General features: G+C 40.7%; 2 protein-coding genes across 2 annotated transcripts; both read right to left on the bottom strand.

Moving 5' to 3' along the window:
- Positions 1-5547: 5547 nt before the first annotated feature.
- LOC141845627 (uncharacterized) lies at positions 5548-6184 on the bottom strand. The gene is made up of 2 exons (XM_074733688.1): positions 6012-6184; positions 5548-5934 (listed from the first exon to the last, which is right to left on the bottom strand). Exons 1-2 carry the CDS (start codon positions 6143-6145, stop codon positions 5691-5693), a joined length of 378 nt encoding a protein of 125 aa, XP_074589789.1. The 5' UTR covers positions 6146-6184; the 3' UTR covers positions 5548-5690.
- A 942-nt stretch (positions 6185-7126) lies between these two features.
- On the bottom strand, positions 7127-8128 carry LOC141845649 (cytochrome b561 and DOMON domain-containing protein At3g07570-like). Its single transcript, XM_074733706.1, has 3 exons — positions 7943-8128; positions 7438-7858; positions 7127-7361 (listed from the first exon to the last, which is right to left on the bottom strand). Exons 1-3 carry the CDS (start codon positions 8126-8128, stop codon positions 7177-7179), a joined length of 792 nt encoding a protein of 263 aa, XP_074589807.1. The 3' UTR covers positions 7127-7176.
- Positions 8129-12995: the final 4867 nt, after the last annotated feature.

Here is a 12995-nt window from a genome sequence, read left to right as displayed (position 1 = left end):
ATTGAACAAAACTGGTTTAGATCAAATTGGAAGTCGTTTGATCATTGAACCAAGTAACCAAAAGTGAATCGATTTGCTATAGCAAACCCTAAATTTTGATTTGGTTTGGTTCAGTTCGTGCGCGATCCGGTTCAGTCCAATCTCAAATTCCAGTTTAAAATCACTGTAGCTTTTCAAAATCTTTGGATCACGACTTTTCGTCGCTCACTGACGCCGCACGCGAAGGGATCTTGCGATCCTGGTTTTCTCGGCGACAGCATCACCGGCGCCCGCGTCCGTCGGTGAGAAAATCACAATCCTCACGCGATTTAAAGGAGGGCAGTCGGCCGCAGTGAGAGCACGGTGGAGATTGGAACCCTAGCCGTGATTCGGATGGCTGCCGTGATCTCCTTCCTCTTCTTCTCTGTTCACAACGCGCCGCCGACTCCACCTGGTTCCACCAGTTGCATGGGAGAGAAGGAGAGTGTAAGGACGAGAAAACCCTAAATCGCAATGTCGTCGACTTGCTTCGGCTGAGAGGCTCCATCGCGCATCCGGTGCCACTCGTCTGTCGGCCGCCGTTCCCGATCGGACTTTTGAGACCGCGTGAGGGTAAGCAAGCGTCGGCTTCCGCCTTCTCTTCGATTGTGACTTCTCCCTTCCAATCGCTTGAGGATCGGGTTCCTTCCGTTCTCCTCTTCCCCTTCTTCTCTATTCTCGACGCACCCCTGTTCCGCTCGACTCGACCGACTACAAGAGAGGTGTTGGACTAGAAGTAGGCTGCCACCGTCTGCGAGCACCGTGGTTTAGGTTTTCTAAACAGGACTTGCGACAAGGAGGAGAGAATCACAATGGCGTTCTTTGCCGGTGTCACTCCCTCACCAAAGCACAGCGTTCTTCGCCGGCATTGCTCCCTTGCCGGAGCACAGTGGCCCTTGCCGGCGCTACCCGTCTTTCTAATGGCGAGCATCGTTGTTGTGGCTTCTGTTTGTCTCGGTCTCCACCGCGTGAGGAAAAGAGACCGTGTGTTGTCCGTTTCGATGCTTCCGCGAGAGAAAAGGGAAAAAGCGTATGTTGCCTTTTGGATTCTCCCGGTGAAGAACCATAGTCAACCACAAGGAGGAGTGCCCTACTTACCGATGTTAGACACCAAAAATTGATTCTTGTGAACAACGGTTGTCGGAGAAGAAAAGATCATCGTTTTATCTTTTCTTGGTGTGATTTGGAATCACTACCGGAATAGCTGTCAAATTGTTACCGAAAGCTAGAGCCGTCAAACGGGCCAACCCACGGCGGGGCGGTTCAACCCATAATGGGCTCATCATTTGGCGGGGCGGGGCGGGCCGACCCACTAATTGGGCGGGTTGCGAAATCTCCAACCCAACCCAACTCAAGGTGGGCCGCGGGTTAGGCGAGCCAACCCGCGGGCCTGTTAAAAAATAAAAAAATATTAAAAATTTTAAATTTTATTATAATTTAAATTGATTAAGTTGAAATTTTTAAGTTTGAATTATAATTTTTAAGTTTAAATTGTAATTTAAATGGATCAAACCCACTAATTTATTGAGTTTTCTACTTTAATTTTAATATTTAAAATAAATAAATAAATTTTCTCAACCCGCGGGCCAACCCACGCGGGTCGCGGGCCTAAGCGGGCCAACCCATCTGAACCCATCTTAAAATGGGTTGATAAAATTTCAATCCAACCCGCCTAAATTACTTGGTAGGACGGGCCAACCCGGCGGGCCTAACCCAAATTGACGGCTATACCAGAAGCTTATGAAGCTTTCAAAGAATTATTTCATCATCACCAGAAAGGGATTCCGATCATTTGTCTTAAATTGACGGTCAATGGTTAACCACCGATAGCTACACCGGGAATACGATTTTCGATGACAATAATAAAACCTTGGAAAATGATCGTGACAAATATTGTTGCGTGTTTCCGGAATTAGGTTTTCTCTCAATTCGATCATTGTCATTCGTCGGCTAATACTGAAGACGGTGATGCGACTCATGACTTAGGAAGTCGTCCTTACGAGAGCTTGGCGTAGATCACCAGTAGAGGAGAAACTTCGACAAGGACCGCTCGATTGAGGTCAACACCGCTCGACATCATCTACGAGGTACGCGCAGAATTATTTGTTATTCTAAAAATTTTAATTTCTAGTCATGTCTTATACACTGTTTTATCATGTATTTACTTGTGTGTGTTGTAATAATTAGTTTTAATTATGTGTTTATTTTCGTTGTACATGTTTTTGAAACTTGTAAACACGTGTATTGCACTAGGACGATCCCAACAGCCCCTTTGGGACATTCGCTTATCGACGTATGCCATTCAAACTCTGCAATGATACATGGTAAGTATCTTTGGTGATTTATTAGAGCATTGCATAGAAGTGTTCATGGATGATTTTTCTATTTATGACTCGTCTTTTGATGCATATTTGGATAATTTATCAAGAGTTTTGCGTAGATGCATTAAGACTAATTTGATTCTGAATTTCAAAAAATTTCATTTCATGGTCGAACACGGTATTATTTTAGGTCATATAGTCTCTAAGAATGGTATCAAAGTAGATCCTGCTAAAGTTAGTGTTATCTCTTCTTTATCTTACCCCGCATATGTGTGGAAAGTGTCAGCATTCCTTGGACATGCAGGTTTCTACATATGCTTAATTAGAGATTTTAGCAAAATTACTTTTCCATTGACCCATTTGTTGCAAAAAGATGTAGTGTTTGACTTTGATCAGAGGTGCAAGGATACTTTTGCCCAACTGAAGGAAGCTCTTATATCAGCCCCGATCATTAGACCTCCAGATTGGACACTCCCATTCAAGTTGATGTGCGATGCTTCGAATTATACGGTGGGAGCTGTCCTGGCACAAAGAGTGGATGGAGCACCTCATATCATCTGCTACGCTTCAAAGCCTTTAGATGTTGCATTGACAAACTACACCACCACAAAAAAAATTTTATCGATTATTTTTACTTTAGATAAATTTAGATCATATCTGCTTTGTTCTCATATGGTTATTTTTTCTGATCATGCAGCTTTAAAATACCTTCTAAAGAAATCAGATGTCAAGCCAAGACTAATCAGATGGATGTTTCTGCTCCAAGAATTCGACGTGGATATGTGCAATAGGAACGGAAGGGAGAACCTAATAGCAGATCACTTGAGTAGGAAAGTTTTGAAATCTCGATTATATTAGCCTACTCTATTTCGTGATGCATATAATTTTTATAAATCTTGTGATCAATGTCAATGAACTCGGACCATAGGATGTAGGAATGAAATGTCTCAACAGAGTATGTTGTTTTATGAGATTTTCGATGTATAGGGTACTAACTTTATGGGTCAATTTCCTGTTTCTTTTGGATTTGCATATATTTTATTGAAAGTTGATTATGTTTTCAAATGGGTGAAAGTCATACCCACCAGGACTGATGATTCTTCAGTTATGAATTTTGTTAGATCTCACATATTTTACAGACTTGGAGTACCTAGGGCGATCATCAGTGATCAAGGATCTCACTTTTGCAAACAGACACATGAAGGCCATGTTAAGCAAGTATGGGGTATTGCACAAGATTTTATTCCTTATCATCCCCAAACAAATAGCCAAACTGAGGTATTGAACAGAGAAGTCAAGTTGATCCTGGAGAAGACAGTGGGATCAGACAAGAAAGATTGAAGCAAAAGGCTTGAGAATGCATTGTGGGCTTATCATACAGCCTATAAGACTCTTATAGGTATGTCTCCTTACAAGATCGTCTTCGGCAAAGCATGTCACTTGCTAGTGGAGATAGAGCCCAGGGCCTATTGGGCAGTGAAAGCAGATAACCTGGACACTGACAAGGCTGGAATGGAAAGGAAACTGCAGCTTCAGGAACTTGAGGAAATTAGATTGGAAGCTTATGAGAACTCCTACATATACAAGGAAAAGACTAAAGGTTTTCATGACAAGCACATCTTGCCAAAGGAGTTCCAAATTGGTGATAAAGTACTCTTGTATAAGTCTCGTTTCATATTCATGAAATGTAAGTTGAGATCCAGATGGGAGGGTCCTTACATTGTTACTGATACTTTCTCGTATGGTGTTGTTCAGATACAAGAGACTTCTATAGGTGGAAGTTTCAGAGTGAATTGAATGACCACTGTCTTAAGAAGTTCCATGAAGGAGTGAACGAAAGATTGGTGGAAGGAGTGAACCTGAACGACGCTATCTACCCTACTTGAAATTTGGTTTCTTGGTCCTATAAAGTCCCTCAACCATGACACCTTCTAAATAAAGAATTGGATGGATTTTCAAATCCATATTTTCCTTCAAAGTCTGGGTCTATAATGAAACCTATTCTTTCTTCCACAGCACACATGCTCTTGTACTATGCTAGCTATTTTCATTGATAATGCTAGGTGATGTTTTTGTTGCTTTCTAAAATTAACAAGGCAAATCTTGTTTCTCTCCAAATCTTCATATAGAACTCACAATGAAGATTCAAAAATTAACAAGGCACATAAATTTTTTGTACGACAAATAGAGATAAAAATGAGATCTCTAATCCTGAAATGGCTCGCGACCCCGGGCTAGCCGCCGTCGAGCTCTAGCCAGCCGTTGTCGAGCCTCGGCTAGCGGCCGTCGGGCCCCGACTAGCGGCTCGCGGTCCCTGGCGAGCTGCCACCGGGCTACGGCCTGTGGCGAATAGGGGCCAACCCCTGACACCTAGCCTGTGGCGGTTCGCTGACATCGTGCGAGGAGAGGGGAGAGACAAGAAAGATGCAAGAGGGAGAGGAAAGGGAGAATACCAAAGGTGACGGCGGCCTTCACTCGTTGGAGAGATTCGACCGATAGCGGAGAGGCGACGGCGGCGACGATGATGTGCGGAGATCCGGAGAGCAAGCGAGAAAGAAAAGAGAAGAGGGATCGGGAAAAGAGGGATTGCAATTAGGGTTATGCCCTAAATTTGGCAACGAAATCACATTCGTCACTAAATTTGTCGCAATGAATATTTCGTCACCAATTTGACGATGAAATTTAAGTTTCATCGCCAAATTGGCGACGAAATTAACGTTTCATCGTCAATTTGACGACGACTCGATTTTTCATCACTAAATTCACGATAAAAATATTTTTCATCACCAATTTAGATACGAATAGCTTTTTCATTGCAAATTTAGAGACGAAAATTTTATTCATTACAAATTAACGAAAAAATATATTGTCATCGCAATTTAGCGATGAATTTAACGACGAATATAATTTGTTGCTAATTCTGTAATAAATTTATTTTCATTGAAAATTTTATCATAATTAATGATGAAAATATTTTTTGTAACAAAATTTATTATTAATTTGTGATGAAAAAATTTCATCGCTAATGTTCATCCCTAATTTATCTATTTTTGTAGTGCTACATATTTGTTAACTCCCCCTATGGCGAATAAATTTTGTCATGGTCGATCATATAAAAGAATAACAGAAGAGGATTGCATTAAGTTAGCCGGCAAAGTTCAAATATAGATATTAAGTAGGAGGTTTTGAAAATTTTAAGGGGGGAGGCTTTGAAAATTTTTAGGGTTCTTGGATTTGATTAGAATGTAAATGAAGTTTCCTTGATGGATCGATGTAGCCCTCAGAATTATTACAATCAGGAAAACAGAGCCAAAATAGCACCAAATGTAACGAAGACGTGAAGAATCTCTGTCACTGAGGCGGTTCATCAATGCGTTTCCCTCTCTCCCTCAGCTTGGCGACTGCTTCCTTCATGGCCTCCTTCCTCTTCTTGCTCGCGAGGACTTTGGCCAGCACACCGCTCACGTTAGGGTCAGCCTTCTCCTCGCTGGGCTGCGCCGGCGGCGGAGGCGCCCGCCTCTTAGCGGCGAGTGCATTCTCCGGCGCCAGCAGAACCAGACCCACCCCGGCAGCGACCAGGCCATGCATGAGTTGCCTGAAGCAACCGCACATTTATTACAGCGAGTACTGCATCCAAATGAGACAGAGGCTTTACCTTCTACGCTTACTTACCTTCTCTCATGGAGATAAAAAGTCGCTCCTCTCTGGGCCGCTGCAGCTGCAGTTGCAGTCGTCTGTCTCAGCGATGAGAAAGAGGACGAAGAGGAAGCAGGAAGAGGAAGCGGTGCCGGCACTGAATGGGCCATTCTGCCCTGCAAAATGCTGCTCCTTTTCTTGCCTCTTAGTCTTTGATCCAAAGGGAAATTAGGCAACACAGACGCACTACAGTTTGGATAGAGCCATGGTCCACACACATCACTGACTCACTATCCATTGGCTGGGATCTGATAAGGTTTGCTCGAATGGATCAGATTGAAGAAAACAATTTTAATTTGTTAGACAATCTTTTGTTAAAGGGATTAATTTTTTACTAAATTAAATTATAAGATAATTCAACTTATCTTTGTAGAGATAATTTGAACTGATAATTTCAAGCTGCCAGTAGGGGTTGGTATTTTCCCGATCACCGGTGCTGAGTCAACTGAATGGCTGAGTGGTCGAGGATGATGTCAAGGTTTGCATTAAACGCAGTTTCCTTAAAACAGATTCGTCTCCTCCGACGGTGCTTAGAGGTCACGGCGGGCGTCTATTGGATTTGCACTTTTTCTGATTGTTGTCTTTGCTCAAGACTTGGACAGCGGACATCTGTTGGATTTGCATTTTTTCGGATTGTTGTCTTTGCTCAAGACTTGAAGTCTTATATAGAGTTTTTCATATATACGTTGCATTTATGCATCCATACGTTCATGCATTCACTTGGACAAATTTTGCCCTGATCGGTCCGGCATTTGACAAGTGCAGGTCGCGCTTGCACACGAGTCACCTTGTAGGTAGTGCAATCCAGATCCTGGATTTACACACCCCCATGCGCACCCACGCGTGAGAGAGAGTCTCTCTCCATGCATTTGTTTACAACATCAATACTTGTAACACAATATAAACCAACATCTACATCAATACTTGTGACACAATATAAATCAACATCTATGTCTTGAAACTTCCAATGTAAAACTATATTCTCATTCACAAAAGAGCTTCTCTTTTCACCCCTTTTTATTTCCATTCAAATTTCTAACATAATTTTCTTCAAGCATTTATCGTATTAAATATTTCTCACGAAAAATATTTATTATTTACAATCTATGTAACAGAAGCAAACATGGCATCCAAACCAAATTTAGCATATAAATGATTGAACAAGAAACAGAGCAATGATCATGAACAGTGCATGCTTCTTCGGGGAAGAGAAGCCGAAGCCCGATCCCAAAGAGACTGGATTGTGACCGCCGGCACTGCCTCCACCGCTCCCTCCAGTTGTTGCTTCTTCGCCATCATTCTCACTTCCCTCGCCGGAGCCCTCGCCTGCGCACATGACAATGAGTAGTGATTCTTTTGGGAAAAAAATTGTACTGTGTTCTTAATACCACGATTCACACACCTCCGCCGCCTCCTCCGGCCGCGGGAGCAGCCAATGTGGCGGAAGCCATGTTCCTATGCGCGCTCAAGTAGCCGCCGGCCGACGGTAAGGTGCCCGCCGGCCCGACGGCGTAGATCAGGTTTTGCTGCGGTTGCGCAGTGCTGAGCTGGAAAGCGAGGTACACCCGGGAGTTCTTCGACACCAGCACCGAGCTCCGCGGCACCAACGGAAGGTCCCCCTGGTCCGGCAAGCACTGGCTCGAGCTGTATCCGCCGAGGGAGTACTGCTTCGCCACCCCTGCGCCGCCGGCGCTGGGCACCCATCCGACCACCGCGCTACTGCCGACCATCCTCCCGCTGGGGGAGAAGCCGATCGCGACGTAAGTCCCACTGTCCGGCGCCGAAAGCACAAAACTCCATAAACTCGGCCCTGCTTTTGTATACTAAGCGAAACAATTCGAACGTTAGCTTTTGAATACAACTCGATCAACGTAATCTTACGACAAAGATCTTGTCTTTTGGGGTACCCTTAAGATGAATCCTTCAGAATTCCACGCAGAGACGCAGGTGAGGGAAGAGGTATTGAAGGGGATCAGATTACTGACACTGAGCAGGGTGGAGCAGGAATCTGATTGGGAACTCACCGAGCAAGTGAAGCTCAACAGAAGAAGGAAGATAGTGGAGATCATGGAAGACGAACAGTTCTTCTTCATCTTTATGGCTTCTCTGCTACGATCTTGCTCTTGGCTATGTGATCAAATTATATAATGGAAAAGAGCAGCTGCGATGCTGAATTAATGAGCATTATTATATGTTTTCTTTGTTCTACAAGTTTCCAGATCATAGTAAATTAGAAGAATTAGTTGGATTGAGCAGGTGTAGACCTTTTCTTGCATTATTGTACTGAGGAAACCACACGCCGATCTTTCATTCAGTCTTTGAATATTGAATAGTTTGTCAATGTTTTCAACTTGGCATTAGAATCTGTGGGTTTCTCAGGTAGGGAGAAGGTGGTATTTGCTACTGATAAACAAACAATTTATTTTACTGAAGAATTAGCTCACCAAATCAGTAATAGAAGGAGGAAGAGATCATGACATTCATATGAGCATAATGGGATCAAACATCATTTTGAGAACCTGAAAGTAATAGTTCATAAGGAAATGGTGATTCAGTATCAAATCCAATGGTGAGAATCAGAAAGTTTGTTAGAATTTGATTCTGACTGTCAGTTAGAAGAGCAATAACCAAAAAATTGTAAAGAAAAAGAAGAAATTGGAATGGGAGCATTGGATTTGGTAGCTCACAAGTTGTTTAGTTCTTCTTTGGACATTACTGAAATCCATAGAAAAGAAGTGGATAGATGGAAAACTAATTTGGAGTTTTGTACCTTGGGAACTCATTGTCTACTTCTAATGATAAGGATGTGAACTCCCTTGCAAGTGCAAGTGTTGTAGATACCAAAAAAGTCTCTTTGGGAAGGAACAAAGTTGCAAAAGTTAAATGAAGGATGAAGTCATATGCTAGAATTAGTGCTTATAACTTACAATGCTAATGCTTCAAAAGATAATGAAAATTTAAAATCCTAGGGAAGAAAATCAATTATATATAACTATCTGAAGATCATATTACTCTTGTTATAAAAGAAAGTCTCACTCCCACTAGAGTGCAATCAACTGCAACAAATATAAGCTCAACTCCTCGTCCTATTCAAGCAATGTGGTGTGATACTCCGTAATAATTTACGATTGTCAAGGATGGACTGGCTGGCTTAAGTCTATAAAGAAGGAGATTGGATTTGGTGTGTGGATTTTGTAAGGTAGCACTTGGGAAGTGGAGTCAGAGTCATATACTGTTCAGGAAATCGAGTTCGAAGTTATAAGGAATTCGAGAAGTAGAGTCGGAGTCGTAAGATATTAGGGAATCGGAGTCAGAGTCAGTATGTGATCGGGAATCAAAGTTTGAGTCAGAAGATATATGATCGAAAATTGGATTCGAAGTCAGAAGGTGCTCTCGGGAGTCGAAGACAGAACCATGAGATGCTAGGGAAACATGTTCATACCCATGAGATGTTTGGGAAACATGTCTAGACTCAGAAAGTGTTCGAGAGGTGGGCGCAGAGTCAAATAGTACTGTAGAAAGAGAAGCGTATAGATTTTGTTTGGTTAAGGAAGCAATAAAAGCAATTAATAATATATAGTTATTATGGTTGGAGGTTTTGGATGATCATTGCTAAGCGGAAAGATAATGATGATCATCGATGATCATTGCAAAAGAAGGATTTAAATATTATAAAGAATACTCTAAATGTCATAAAGGATATCGATACCGTTACACAATAAAAATATAAAGGAAGGGTGATTATTTAGTGATTGTGAAGAAAATCTATGTTGTGACACTATCATACATTCATCTCTCTCATTTCTACTAGAATTCTATTATTTTATGGTCTTGTCATCTTAGTTAAGCATCGAAAGGCTCTTGTCAAGACTAGACCGACACCCTCTGACTTCGTGTTGACTTTGATCATAAATTATTTTATTCATTAGGGAGAAAATGAGAAGCACTTGGCCACGTCTAGCAAATACTCGACTGGGAGCTTTCGAATTCTGCCGTATTATGGTGCAACCTTGATACACTAGAGAAGATAAGTCTTGAAATGGAAGTGAATATTGACTATGACAAGTTTTCTATATTAAAAGAGAAAATATGTAAATATTTTATGTACAAAGAGTGTATAAATTTTGGGATATTAAAGGTTTAATGTTTATATGTTTGATCACCGTGATTACATTCTTATTTCTATCATAATATATGTATGTTTTGTAAATTATTGTATGTTTAGTATTTTGATGTATGACAAAAAGAAAGAGAATTTTATGACTTAAGTTAGCACCTCACTTATTAGAAAAAGTCATTAACTTAAAGGAGAGAGTTTCATGTTTTCAATTGCCCATATGCATTTCTATTAGCTCTATTATTCCTAACTTAAACTAATAACCAAACATTAAAAAGAAAATATTGTTATCATAATGTTTCCATGTATCTATTTGATATGCATGAACAATTGCAGTCAATAAAATCGAAATACATACTCATAATCGATTGATGCCTTATCATTTGTTGATATTGTTTGTCATCTAGTGGATGATTATAACGAATCACCTCTATTGATTCACAAACCAAATTTCTTTTTCTTGTTGATGTTCCTTTTTTTCACATATGTTTCATTCACCTTGCTTTTTTACTTGGATGCCCTTAATATAATGAGAAAATGACAGTTGTATTAATTGCTGCTAGTGGATAATTATGGCAAGTGCAGTTGTCATCCACTACCAATATCTTTCACTCGTCTAAGTCAAGCCACAAAGACCATATTAGAACATCCAATTCATATTTAAGAAAAAATGGGTCGTGCAACAACAAACATAATGAGCGATTAAAGCTAAGAACGTTGTTACACTTTACATCACCGCTCTTCAAGACAATTGGAGATATCAATATATATCTTATATTAACCTAGATCAAATCATTTACATCAATATAAACATCTCTAATCCCTCATAATGACTATTATGTCAAGAGCATGTTTAGTATCTACAATCATTATAATTTTTCACAATCACATTTTAGTACTAAACAAAAATGTAATTGGTTGACTAATGAATAAAGATAAAAAAATATAAAATTATTTTAATATTCCTTTTTAACTAGAATTCATTCATTTTAATCAATCACTTTTTTAGTTATGTTCCATAAACTGAATCATCCATAGTTATTACAATACAGTTAAAGTAGCAATCACTAATTTCAGGTAGACAATAAAAAGTTATTGAGGGTAAAATCAAGATTATCTTACATAATAGAGAAGAGTGATCTATTCTCCTACTACCCTTATTATCACTATAATACATGTGGTATGAATCACATGCTACAATATTATTCTCTTTACTAATAAAGAATGTATTTTTTTTTTCAAATTTAACGTCGTACAAATTTTGTTCTACATATTCAACACCTAATCTTAAATTCGACTCATGAATTCTAATCTGGCTTACAACAGATTTAGTAAATAGTGAGTACATTTACTCAAATCATTATCAATTTACAAATGATCTCATCTTGATATAATTATCAAGGTGATTCCAACTTACAAGTATGTCTCCATTCACAATTTCATTAATTGTCTTATAAACAATAGTCTTACCTCTATTTATACTTAATAAATAGAGATGATTGTCCATGTGATTGGATCAATCTCAACATGTCAATATGCTCATCGAAATTTATCCAAATTTAGTAATAACATATACATTGAATAGATCATGACATTTTATAATCAAACATTTTACAATATCCAATTATCTTTATAATATATTACATTCTATTCTAAGTCTCAAAGACTTCACATGTTTTTAAAATGACACTTTAGTCAATAACTTAATAAAATAATCAACAAGCATGATATTATAGGATCGTGGATGCGCACTAGGGGGGGGGGGTGAATAGCGCAGTCGTCGCATTTTTTGTTCGTTCGTTCTATCAGAGATACTAAGCAGCAGAATTAGATCACAAGCATAGGGACTCACGGATTTTACTTGGTTCCTTACCCCCCAGGGTTAGTACGTCCAAGGCCTATGTACAGGAGGCGCCCGTCCACTAGTGGTCTCCTTTCCAAATGTTTGTTCGGAGGCGGAGAAATTTGTCTTACAGTTCAATAAAGAATAATAATAAATTAAAACAGTAAGACTTAAAAGAAAACCAAACACTTGTGTTGAGTTGATCCGGAAGTCCTAAGCGTCGTACACTCCTCCTGAAACTTCCTCGGTTGCACGAGCCTGGCTCCGTTCACGTCCAATAACACCACTAGATGAAGAAGATGGCTTGTAGAAGTTGTATACTAGTTGTGCACGCTCAACAACACCACTAGGTCGCGACCACTGGGCCTGTAGCCGGGCTCGGGGCTACCGACCCACGACCGCTAGCCCGCGGTCACTGGCCCACAGCCGCTAACCCGCGGCCACTGGCCCTGCCCGCTGGCACAAGCCCAGTGGCGGTGTGGCCAACGGGTGCGACCCGCCCCTGGCCAGCGGTCGACGGGTCACGGCTCGGCGCCGAGAAAATTGAGCCGAGAGCAAGCAAGGAGAAAGGGCTTCGCATACCTAGCTCTAGACGTGACGGAAGCTCCGTTCTTTGGAGAGATCTGGCAAAAACGAGGCACAACGGCGATTGGCGATGGCGGAGGCGGGCTGCGGGAGAAGATCGAAAACCCTAAAACACGTGGGAAGAGAGAAAAGTCAGCAGATCTAGGGTTTATTGGGAAATTTTGGTGACGAATTTTAAATTTCATCGCCAATTTAGCGTTGAAACCCCACATTCGTCGCTAAATTTGGTGACGAATCTGTATTTCATCGCCAATGGGTTTCGTCGTCAAATTTGGCAACGAATGTGGGTTTCGTTGCCAATTTGGCGATGAAACATTCATCACCAAATTTTAGCGACGAAACACTGATTCGTCGCCAAATTTTAGCGACAAAAATATAATTCAGCGTCAATTTTGCAACGAAATCCAGATTCGTC

This window comes from Curcuma longa, chromosome 14 (genome assembly GCF_044706935.1).
Source record: "Curcuma longa cultivar G26 ecotype Majalengka, Jawa Barat chromosome 14, ITB_CL_G26_1.1, whole genome shotgun sequence".
Classification (NCBI taxonomy): domain Eukaryota; kingdom Viridiplantae; phylum Streptophyta; class Magnoliopsida; order Zingiberales; family Zingiberaceae; genus Curcuma; species Curcuma longa.
The sequence above is the reverse complement of the archived record's forward strand: the minus strand, read 5'-3'. Positions and strand labels throughout refer to the sequence as shown.